This window comes from Toxotes jaculatrix, chromosome 15 (genome assembly GCF_017976425.1).
Source record: "Toxotes jaculatrix isolate fToxJac2 chromosome 15, fToxJac2.pri, whole genome shotgun sequence".
Taxonomy (NCBI): domain Eukaryota; kingdom Metazoa; phylum Chordata; class Actinopteri; family Toxotidae; genus Toxotes; species Toxotes jaculatrix.
In genome coordinates this window covers 25,287,526-25,299,070 of record NC_054408.1, presented here as the reverse complement: position 1 = coordinate 25,299,070, position 11,545 = coordinate 25,287,526, and the positions used below count along the sequence as shown (strand labels likewise).

Here is an 11,545-nt window from a genome sequence, read left to right as displayed (position 1 = left end):
AGGGACTGGCAGGCAGCGGGACGTCATGTCTCCGCCCACACCATAAATATTCATGAGCCGAGCGCCCCTGCGTGCCCTTACGCGATGACGCAACGCGACAACTGCGGGTCCCGATTGCTGCAGCCGCTTGTCAGTGTGACGAAGATTGGCACTCAGGTAAGCTGTCACTCAAAATCCCTCTTTTTCCGTTCCCTATCAATCAAACAATCTAGGCCGCACGCAAAAATGCCCCAGGGCGAGGCGCGCGGACCTAGTCAGGGCAGCGGAGTGTGTTTTTGGAAGGGAAACCGAAGCGGCAGCGCTCCGGGAAGAATAAAAAAAAAACCTGTATACAAGGGAGGGGGGCTAAAAAAATATGTCGGCGTTTTGGGGGCAGAGGAGGATTGTGGAAAAGCAAAGGGCGAGAGAACTAGAAACGAGGTCCGACAGTTGTATCGTTACCGCGGAGGGGAGGGGAAGGATAAGGCAGCTGTCCCCGCTTGATTGATTGATGTGGGAAGGATTTGAGGATCAACCGGTCTAGCCTGGTGTTCAGACAGTGCTTCTTAATATCACTGCAGTAGAATTACTGTACACAGCTGTCAAGAAATGCATATTCATTTATAATATTAATTCAAAAACGGTAAAGCGACCGATGCTTGCTTGTTATTTGGGCAAGCGGCTCGCAGCGTATCAATCCGCAGCAGGGTGTTTTTTTGTACCTGGCTAGCTCGTTTAGCTTGTTTTTTTGTTGTTTTTTGGCAGCGATCCCCTTGCTAAATATGGCGCTTTGCACTTTGGTTGCACCGAATCAGCATGAGAAACACTTTCAAGTTAACAGTTAGCTACCTTGCTAACATTAGCTGTAACTCGGCCAGACGGTTGCTCTTTTGGGGTAACCTCAGACTGGGTTCGCAAGCTAACGCCAATGTGGTGTTAGCGTTACAGGCTAGCTAGCCCAGTAATGTGAAAAAACAAAGCATACTCCAACCTAGCTGCTTTGTTTGCGAATAACATTGGCGTTATCCAAGTTAGACGATGGATAGCTAATGTTTCCCCAGTGGTTTTCTTAAACTTAAATTTCCCCTTGCCGCCACAAATGGTGTCTGAGCAGCTAACACGGCTAAAAGCTAAGCACATCGTGGTGGGTGTGTTAATGTCAGCTACGGGATATCGTTTACATATGTTTTGACTACTGTTATAACAACGGACATCAGGTTCTATATACCAGTCTCCTGTTGTTTTATAAGAGTGGCGTGGACAGAAATGTTTCTGGATATTGACTAGAAATATCCAGTAAACGCGGTCCCTTCATAAACGTTACTCACTTTTTTTTTTCTGAAAGTGCCTTTACCGTCCATTCTTTTGCCCTGATGTGTTTAATATATCAGGGCAGAACATTTAAAACTTAGTGAGTGTTCAGTGTTACTTCAGCTGTCGTCCTCCTAAACGCTAAATATTTATTTGTGTCTTATTTTTGAATAAATATTTGAACATAAAATTGTAAGTTTGTAATGATTAGCCAACATAATTTTACATTAGTCAGCATTAATGTTCAATTTAAGCTATTGTAGTATTAAATAAAGCTTGCTTATTCTGGCTTAATCACACCAGTCCAGTCTACAAAGCTAATTATAATTTCATTCTGACATCAGGATAGTTACATTATTTATAGCTTTTGTGCCCACACTGTGGGCATCGCTTACAGGTAGCCTAACTGAAACTATGTGCATTGTGTAGGTTGGCCACCTGTCCCTGCTCTCTATAATGCCCCAGTGTTTGCAGCATCTGCAGTGAACGTGATGGCAGCCCAGTCGGTTTCCATAGACAAGTATCCAAAGGGAGAGCAGCAGGTGGGTGAGAGGGAGAAATTTGGTTTGGGGTCTCAAGGCCAACACAGCTTGTTCCAGCTGGCCGAACTGCAGTTTTGTTTTTGTTTTTTTTTGTTTTGCTTGTTTGCCAAAGATAACACACAAACGACACTGAAACACAACACTGAGAAAGGACACTAATATTTCTGGTTCCAGATTTCAGTATTTTGTACTCCTTGCCTGTGGATCCTCCAGTTATTTTTAGTGGTGGTAAGTCCGTCTGGATAGCCAAACAGAAGGGAAACACTCAATGCATTTAACACTAGAACACAACTAATGTTACCGCTATTACATCAATTTTTGTAATCTGTTGGCAGCGTGCTTGTCTGTCTGTGGAAGACCACCACAAATAAATCACTGTATGAAAGACACTGATGTGATATAAAGCCCTATTTATGTCTAGTATTTCTGTATCTGCTCATGTAAATTGCTTACAAAACATCTTTATTCAAGTGCCAAATTTGGGGGTGTCAGGAGCTGAGAATAATCTATGACTAACGAGAAATTTTACGCCCCAAGCAAGTGATTATTTTTAGCATGTTTGTGCTCAATTTAAGTCATTGTTGGTCTCAGTCACATGGTTAGCTATGGGATTTATGCTCCTGGAAGGGATCCTGGGTTGCTGGTAGGTAGGCATGGTGTGAAAATGTGTGAAAGAAGAGGAAGAGAATGTTCCCCTGAGTGGAGCTTAGCAGAGGTGTGTACGCGCAGGTTCTGGATTATATTTGAAATTGCAGTCAGATCATAACGCTAGACGGTAGTGGTTTGGTCTGCACTGCAGTTGTAACACACCACTGGATAGATGTAGTCTAGCCATAATGTGCGCACAAAGAAATTTCAAGAGACCAGAGGCCAGATAATGTCTTGTGTGCATCCACAAGAATAAATTCTGTCAAAAATTAGGTAACTCAACAAATAGTGCTAGCGACTGATACAGGATTGACAGCTCACGACACCTCTTTGTTTTGTTGATGATTACAGTAAATAGGTCTTCATACTCATTTTTAAAAAATGAATTCAGTTAAAATTTGTAGGAAAACACCACAGTTTCCTGAAGTGTTTTCACACCATGTTCTCATGACTTTCCACAGGGTTCATACTGAAGCAAGGCTCTGTGTTAAGCTTTGCCCTGCAGCCACTCTTGGTCCTCACATGATGTTTTTATGTCTTTCCTTCTCTGCCTTTCTCTTTACCTCCTCTGTCTGTTTCTTTCTCTCCACTGCTTTCTTTTCTCATTTGTTTTGTCGTTTTCTGCAGATGCAAGGTGTGGTAAAGGTAGACAGTGATTCGGAGCAGAAGTTTATTGAGGGGACGTTGGCAGAGGCGCCCAGCCCAGCACCAACAGAGCCACAGACACCCATGGATGCGGACAAAGCCTCCATATATCGGTAGAGCTAATTCTGCGTGTGTGTTTGTTTAGTGAGAGAGAATCAGAACAACACCCCTCTATTCTTAAATCTGCGTTCCTCTCTTTCCATATTTAAACTTCATTACTTTCAGATTGGCCAGAAACTAAACTATCCCAAGGTCCACGAAGGCCTCCCCTTTGTTCATGTGACTTTCATATTGCTCTGACATTTGAAATTCAAAAGGGTCGTTAATACCTACGGCTGATTTTTTTCTTTCGTCTGAACTAATGGAACTCTTTATTGCATTTTTATTATGTTCACACTGCCCACTTAAAGTCTAACCAGGGCCTGCAAACAAGTCACATGGTCTCATGCCAAGCTAAACTGCCAGTACTCGGCTGAGAAGTATAGTTTCATGTTATATATAGTCTGGTCTTTGTAAACATACAGTAGACAAGGAAAAAGAGGATTAGTGTGTACAGCAGTCTTCCACTTTATTTTGACATCCTCAGGTATCTGTGTCATTATTTATTTTCAGGTGCCCTTAACACGTGTAGCCCTTGTTTTGGTGTTTGTGCATTTTGGAAGCCATGCTTTGTTCGTGGGGAGAACATATATAAATATATAACATGCATTTCAAATGTCCTGTAAAATGAGTGTGCAGTTTACTAAGTTGTCCTATTTTGTGTGTGTGTGTGTGTGTGTGTTGTTGGGGATGGGGGGACGCACCTTTCACAGGCATCCCCTGTTCCCTCTGTTGGCCCTGCTGTTTGAGAAGTGTGAACAGTCCACACTGAGCTCTGAATGCATTACCTCGGCAAGCTTTGATGTGGACATTGAGAACTTTGTCCGCAATCAGGAGAAAGAGGGCAAACCTTTCTTCAGTGAGGACCCTGAACTCGACAACTTGGTGAGATACATCTGCATATCTGGGGTAGACGTTGTCAGATTTTTGGTTGTTGTTTGATTTATAAAAAATAAGATTTATTAAAGTAAATATTTATAGCGATCACTATAGTATAAAATGAAGAGAGAAACGTTTTGCCTTGACATAGACAGCACTGAATTTGATGCAGGTTTTAAGATAGTTTGAATCAAACCCTGTTGACAGATTAGATTTGACATGGAAATTCCAGTATCTGTTGGACCCTTCTGTTCACATCTAGTAAAGAATTTTGGGTGTAGTAACACAAACACAAGGCTGAGAAACAGTTATGTTCTGAGGTATTTGACACAACCAAGGCATGGAGGCAAAGCCTTTCACAAAGTAATACAAAGTGGGACTTTTGACCTCAGCAGCTTGGTGAGATGCAGACCTGTTCACAGTTTCTTTAATTGTTAATTAGAATACAGTACCTTCTGAGAATGATCAGATGCCACAATTGTTGTCACTGAGCCAGTGAATATGACATGGGGCACTATGCTGTAGCTGAACCTGCCCTCTTTACTTCTTACCTCCAGATGGTCAAAGCCATCCAGGTGCTGCGGATTCACCTGCTAGAGCTGGAGAAGGTAAGTGACTTGTGCAAGGACTTCTGTAGCCGCTACATCGCCTGCCTCAAGACTAAGATGAACAGCGAGACCCTGCTGAGTGGGGAGCCAGGCAGCCCGTATTCCCCTGTACAAGGCCAGGCCCAGAGCTTCTCACCCACCAAGACCCAGGTATGCACTGTGGGTGGACTGTGCTCATCACCACTAATCAAATTTAGATTCTAGAATAAATCACTACCTATAGTTCGATCTGTTGGTGCCTTTGAAGTGAAAGTGTCATACCAGACACTGACATTGTTATTGTTTTGGATCAGATTATTTTGCCTTTAATACATTTGATTTTATTTTTAAGTTAAATCAATGTTGTTTACATCAACATGAAAAGTATACATATGGGACTCAGGACCATTTTGCGTGTGCATGCTCTATCATGCAGAACCCCAGCTCTATTTCGGGGGCCATCAGTCCCCAGGCTCAAATTGTGGTGCCAGCATCAGCCCTGCAGCAAGGGAATGTTACCGTGACAGCTGTCAACCCCACCCAGGTGGTCGCAGGTATGTCATCATGGCATACAACCCCTTCCTCAGGTACTGTACTATTGTGACTGCAGCTGAGATATTACCATGTACCAGTGGGAACATGTCTTTGCAGCCTGCACTCTACAGCTCAGCAGATTATATTATTTTGTGTGTGTGTGTGTGTGTGTGTGTGTGTGTGTGTGTGTGTGTGTGATACTTTCAGGTGGCACGGTGTACCAGCCAGTTACAGTTGTCACTCCTCAGGGCCAGGTGGTTACACAGGCTCTTTCTCCCGGGACAATACGCGTCCAAAACAATCAGGTAGAACATCTCTGCTTGTGACTGATGCTGCTTTATAGTTTAAATCAGTGGCTCTTAAAACAGGGCATAGACATATTGCGGGGGATGTACATGACAATTTTATTGGCTTACAAATGGGCCCTGTCAGAGGGGAAAAATACTGGTTTAAATTCCCGTGGTTTAAATGTGTGTGTGAGAGTTTCATTCCAAATTGATAATTCAGAGTTTCAGTATTTCCAAGTATGGAACAGGACTGGAATTTGAACAGAACTATGTGTTGTTGGTGAGAGACTTATAGGAAGGTCACTGAATGAATGTGTTTTGTTTAGCTCCAGCTACAGTTTCACCAGGACTTGAATCTCTTTAATCACGATGACAACTCAACCAAGAACAAGCGTGGCGTCCTACCCAAACATGCCACCAACGTCATGCGCTCATGGCTGTTCCAGCACATCGGGGTAAGTTTTCATGCACCGAATTTTTGCCTGTGTAATGTTCAAAAACACTTAAAACACTGAAGCATTTGTTCCCCTTCTCTCTCATGTAGCACCCATATCCAACGGAGGATGAAAAGAAGCAGATTGCTACTCAGACAAACCTGACACTTCTGCAAGTCAACAACTGGTGAGGTTTGGGTGTCCTGGTGGCTCACAAAGACACAATCCAATACCATGTACCTGTGTCATCCCAGCTTCATGTCTACTTGCTGTCTTTTGAAGTCAGTCATTAACAATCTCTGCTTGTTGCGTTTGATCCTTAAGAAAAGCGGAGTGTTGTTTGCCCAGTGTTTTTGCAAGTTGAAAGTAACAGTAAAGCTGTTTTTAATGGATAACAGGTGGGACTCAGACATCCCGTCCAAATATTTTCTGCACTCTAAAACAAAGACAGCAGAACTGAGCATCAAGGAGAGCACATTTCTTTCTAGAGCCACAATTTAGTGAGTACAGTGTTGACACAGTGAGGGTTTGAGGGTCACATTTGCAATCATAGATGGGTAACTCTCCTAGCAGTTAGCTAGCTACGTGTTATTTATCCATCTTGGACTGAGTTCGCTGCTTGATTGGGGCCATTTTTGGGGGAGGGGGTTTCATCACAGCCTGTGAGGACTGGAGGTGTAAAGGACTGCAACACTTGCGAGAAACTACAAAAGCACACATTTTAGCCAGTGCGGTCACAGATGGAGAAAAACCAACTGTAATTGTTTTGTTTCTCAAGGTTTATAAACGCACGGAGGCGGATCCTGCAGCCCATGTTGGACGCCAGCTCCTCTGAGACACCCAAAGCCAAGAAGAAAACGCCTCAAAACCGGCCACTGCAGCGCTTCTGGCCTGACTCCATTGCCGCTGGGGGAGGCAACCAGCAGCATGTTACCATGCCAGACGGTACACAGCAATGTTTAATGTGTACAGTTTGTGTTTAGGTTGAAAGGGTATAGAAAAGAAAAAGAAAAACCCAACTTTACAGTCAGAACTATCAGTATGGGTTTTCCTGATGTTAAGCATTGGGACTGCTCTACATTTTTGTTTTCCTCGCTCTGAGCTTCAGCACCTTCAGTTTAAAATAAAATAATGGTTACTACATTAAAGAGCCAAGACTCAGCTTCAATTTGAGCTGGGTTACATCAATACAATCCGTTTAACAAAGAATGCCTAAAGTTTATGGGTTCAAAAGTATTTGGACAGATTCTCTCCCAGACCTTCACTGCAGGATCCTTCAGCTCCTGCTTATTGTGGGGTCTCTGCCTTTTGCCTGGTCTTCGGTAAGTGGACTGCAGCTTAGTCAGACTGAGATCAGGTGATTGACTGATTGATTGCTTTGGCCGTAGGTTTAGGATCGTTGTCCTGCTGAATAACGAAATGTCGTCCAGTGGCTTTGGATGCATTTGGCTGCGTCTGAGCACAGACTGCTCCTGTTTACCTCTTTATTCATCCTGTTGCTTCTGTCAGCATTGAAATCATCAGTAAGCGTTTGCCAGTTCCGTTGGCAGCCATACATGCTTAAGCTATAACAGGTCCACCACCATGTTGGACAGGTGAAGTGGTGGCTTTGGGTCACTTTCCTCTTTCCATCATTTTGATAGACATTGATCTTTGTTCCATCAGTGCACAGATCTTTGCTGCAGAACTCTTTTTGTATCATTTTATGACCAGAGGTTTGTGTCTTGTAGGGAATCCTCTGTGGTTTTGGTCATGAAGTCATACAACATATACACCTACATCCTAGAGAACACTGTTGGCTTGCTGTGCCTCTTCTTCACCATGCAAGTGATCGTCTGCTCTTCCACAGGACTCGTGCTTCTGGGTTTACCAGCTCAGTACCATGCTCAGCAGGCGCACAGGAAGACTGTGCACCTGCTTTTTTAGAGCTACCTTGCATATCTGATACATTATTTTTGCTTTTGCTGAGCCTCATTATCTTCTTCACTTGCACCATCACCTTCTTCACTTTACTCCTCACATTGACAGACAACTCCACCTCAATCTAAAAGGAAGCTCTCAGGTTTCAGTCAAATCTGAGCCAAATGTGAGCTCTTCTGTTCACGTACTAACACTGACATAACACACAGCTGCCCATGAAACATTTAGTAGTTAAGTGTGGAGTTACTTTTGAACCCTTACATTTTGGAAACTGTTCATTAAAAGGGCTGTAACGCTCACATGTTTCTTTCTAATACTGATGTAAACCTGCTCAAATTAAAGCTGAGACATGGCACTTTAGGATCCAGTATTTTATTTTGAACTGAATATGCTGAAGCTCAGAGCCTGAAGAAGAAAACCATGTGGAGATGTAGCTTTTATTTCAGGTTCATAGGGCACACACATTAAAAGACAGGGATTCATGTAGTAATTCCAACAAGTTGTCTGCCCAGAGTTACAGCTGCAGTGTAAAATGCAGTATGTGCATTTCTAGCTGTAAAATTTAACAGTATTATCAGCACCATCTCAGAAGTCATTTTGTTTGTGCGTCTTTGTTGTTGATGATGTTCGATTCTCCTGGTTTGATGATGGATGATACCAGTCTTTCACAGATCTGTACACAAACCTCCTTCTTCTTCTTCACACATGATTCTTCTCAGCTGCTCTTTGCTGGAGGTGTTTGGTTGCTCAGCCTTCAGCAGTAAACATACTCCACAGCTGTTCTACTGGACCCAGCTCACACTTTTCACCTTTTCTTCTTTAAAAACATTTTCCAGTGTGTTTGGGATCATTGTCATGCTGGAAAATTCCTCCTCTCCTGCCAAACTTGTTGAGACTGGGAATCATCTTTTCATTCGGTGTACAAACTTGAATTCACGGTTCCGTCTATACGTCATCTCCCCGACAGCTTTTGGGCTCATGCAGCCCCACATCAGAACACCCCCACCTCCATGTCTGAAGGTCGCAACATGCTGGACTCCATCTGATCCAGACAAGTTTATTTTAGCTTCATCTGCCCAGAACATGTTCTTGCAAAGTTTAATGTGGCAGTTTTGTGCTGAACGATGGTTTTCTTCTGTAGAGGTCGACTTCATGCTGTGTGCTTCACACAGTCTGATCAGTTAACTCACTCCTAGCCTCTGCTGCAGCTGGGTTTCACCTCATGCTCAGCAGCCTGCTGATGCTCCTGTTCCCTCTCCATCTTTGTTAAGTCAGTCTGGGCTCTTCAGACTGCTCCTCACCATGTGGAGCCATGTTGCATCAGACACCATCTATGGTCTTCACAGAGGGGAATAAATCTGTCTAAGAACTCAATCTGTCAGTCAGTCTCAGCTGTAGAGGTGACTGTTAAAGCAGGAAATAAGATATAATGAAAGCAGCAGGCTGTCAGAAGGTCACAGCTGCTGATGAAGAAATTTGTTGGACATGAGTGCAGCACAGCTGGAAGACTGCACCCTCTGAACCAGATGAACTTGGTATGAGTATAGGTATAGTGTTAAATATTCTTTCCTGTCGTCATCAGGTACGATGGTGACAATGAACGTGGAGGGTCTGCAGAGCCTGACGTCGGACGGTGCCACGCTGGCAGTACAGCAGGTGATGCTGGGAGGCCACAGCGAAGACGAGTCGGGGGACAGCGGCGACGAGGACGACGACGCAGACATGGCCGGGCTGGGCCTGGACAACAGCGACTCACTGCAGTAGAGGACACACTCCCTCCTACACTGATCTAAACGTACGCACGAGACATGCCTAAATAGGTCAACATCCTCAAACACACGATGAATCATAGTACAGACACATTAGATTTCTACAGAGCACAAAACAACAGGACAGAGCAGAAGCGGTCCTGCACTCTTCCAACCCTCCACCCTGCTGAACGGCGGTTTATACCGCGTGTGTGTACATCAGGAGTTTCATTTCAGAAACCGTTTTTTAATTATTTAGTTGATGTAGGCGAGTGCACTTTTTTTGTATATTTAAGCTCAAAAAGATTAAATCAAACAAACAGAAGAAAAAAAAAAGAAGTGTTAAAAACACCCGAAGCAAGTTTGTATGCTCCGTTAATAAATGTTGACTGATTTTCTGATTTTTTTCCCCCTTTTTTTTCTTTTTTTTTCTTTTTTTTTTTCTCTCGGCCCCTGTTCCCCCTCCCCAGTTGACTTCTCATTTTGGATGCCAACACTTTAAAGTTGTATCTGTAAGGGTTTGTCTTCACTTTTTTGCATGCTTGTGTTTTGACTAGATGTGCGCACTCTTACGACTGACTCCACGGCTCTCACACGGGTCCCCCTGCAGGTCAAAGCAGAGCCCCCGGAGTGAAGAGATTGAAAGAAAAAAAAAAAAAGGAGAGATGCTTATTTTTATATACAAAAATATGAAATTAGTGTTTTTTTTTGTTTCATTTTTTGTGTTCTCCTGTTTTGTAAGGAATATTTATGTACAGATTCATAATTAAAGCTAGCGACCCTGTTTTCCAGGGTTCTTTGAAGTTTTCTAAAAAACAGAAAAAGGAATTGAATGCTGATGAAAATTGCTATTTAAATTGGTTTTAAACTTACAATACTAACAAGGCCTTACCTGTGTTCTTTTCTAAACAATTCTTGCCAAGAAGCACAAAAAGAAAGTCTGACCCTTGTTGAAATTGGTCAAATAGACACTAAAGTGCAGAACACTTGTGGTTCTGTAAAGCATTGTTAATGATTTTTTTTTGTGTACTGCAGCATCACAGTTATCTGAAGAGTAACTTGACAGTAGTGCTCAGATTGTTTTTTAAAATACAGCTCCAGTTTTACCCGCATTGTGTATACCATACATTTCGTCTTTTAATTGTTCGACAGTAATAGCGTAGGCATCACTTTCTCAAATGCACAATCCAGAACACTATGCTAATTACACAATCACAAGGGTCTGAGATGGACATATCCATCGGTATCCACAGTAAGATGTGAGCTCCATCATCAACGAGAAGCAGTGGACTTTTTGCACGCATTAAACTTTTATTTATGTATACATACATGCTACTGCATTGAAAACAGAGCAGTTGGAAAGTTGGACTCCTTGCTCATTGCCAGCCTGAAGGATTGGGACTAAGCCCTGCAGCCTCCATTGGGCCCCCCCCCCGCCACTACAGACACATGTAGTGAAATCTCTTTATCAATTTGTTTATATTACTGCACAAATGGGGGGGGTGCCTCTTGTTTGAGTATCTGTAATATTGTACTGTACAACAGTTGTCTGTCAATAGTTGCAGTAATCTGGTTTATATCCCTCTTGTAAAGTTGAGACTTGAAATGGTTAATTTCATGCAACCTGAGGGTGCAGACGGTGGGTGGGCCCTCGCTGAGCTCTCGGTTCCTCACTTGCGTCTGTCTTGCTTTTTATGACGCGCTGTTCACTTTTCTCTTGTCTGTTTTGCCTTAGAGCTTTCTATTTTGGAATAAACGATGCCTAACTCTCTGCCGTGCACCGTCTCTTCACTCGCTCCGTCACTTTTGCCCCCCCAACCCCCCAAAAACAGGATACGATTGGTTTTTAAAGGCTCCACCGTTTTAACGTGGTACAGTTTGTAGGGTTCTTTTGTCAAATGTGATAACGTCCAAACGGAATCCAGGGAGAGG

At 43.2% G+C, this 11,545-nt stretch overlaps 1 protein-coding gene across 3 annotated transcripts; it reads left to right on the top strand.

Annotated features, from left to right (window-relative positions):
* The first annotated feature begins 91 nt into the window (after positions 1 to 91).
* Positions 92 to 11,384, top strand: pknox1.1 (pbx/knotted 1 homeobox 1.1). Of its 3 annotated transcripts, none has more exons than XM_041057565.1 (11): positions 92 to 156; positions 1,720 to 1,832; positions 3,108 to 3,238; positions 3,938 to 4,109; positions 4,661 to 4,861; positions 5,127 to 5,244; positions 5,432 to 5,529; positions 5,838 to 5,966; positions 6,056 to 6,132; positions 6,724 to 6,890; positions 9,448 to 11,384. In XM_041057565.1, exons 2-11 carry the CDS (start codon positions 1,782 to 1,784, stop codon positions 9,627 to 9,629), a joined length of 1,326 nt encoding a protein of 441 aa, XP_040913499.1. In that variant the 5' UTR covers positions 92 to 156; positions 1,720 to 1,781; the 3' UTR covers positions 9,630 to 11,384. The 3 variants fall into 3 exon arrangements, with proteins under 3 accessions (XP_040913499.1, XP_040913501.1, XP_040913498.1); XM_041057564.1 differs by lacking the exon at positions 92 to 156 and adding an exon at positions 854 to 1,123 and having other exon boundaries at positions 5,127 to 5,277; XM_041057567.1 differs by lacking the exon at positions 1,720 to 1,832 and having other exon boundaries at positions 134 to 156; positions 5,127 to 5,277.
* The last annotated feature ends 161 nt before the right edge of the window (positions 11,385 to 11,545 follow it).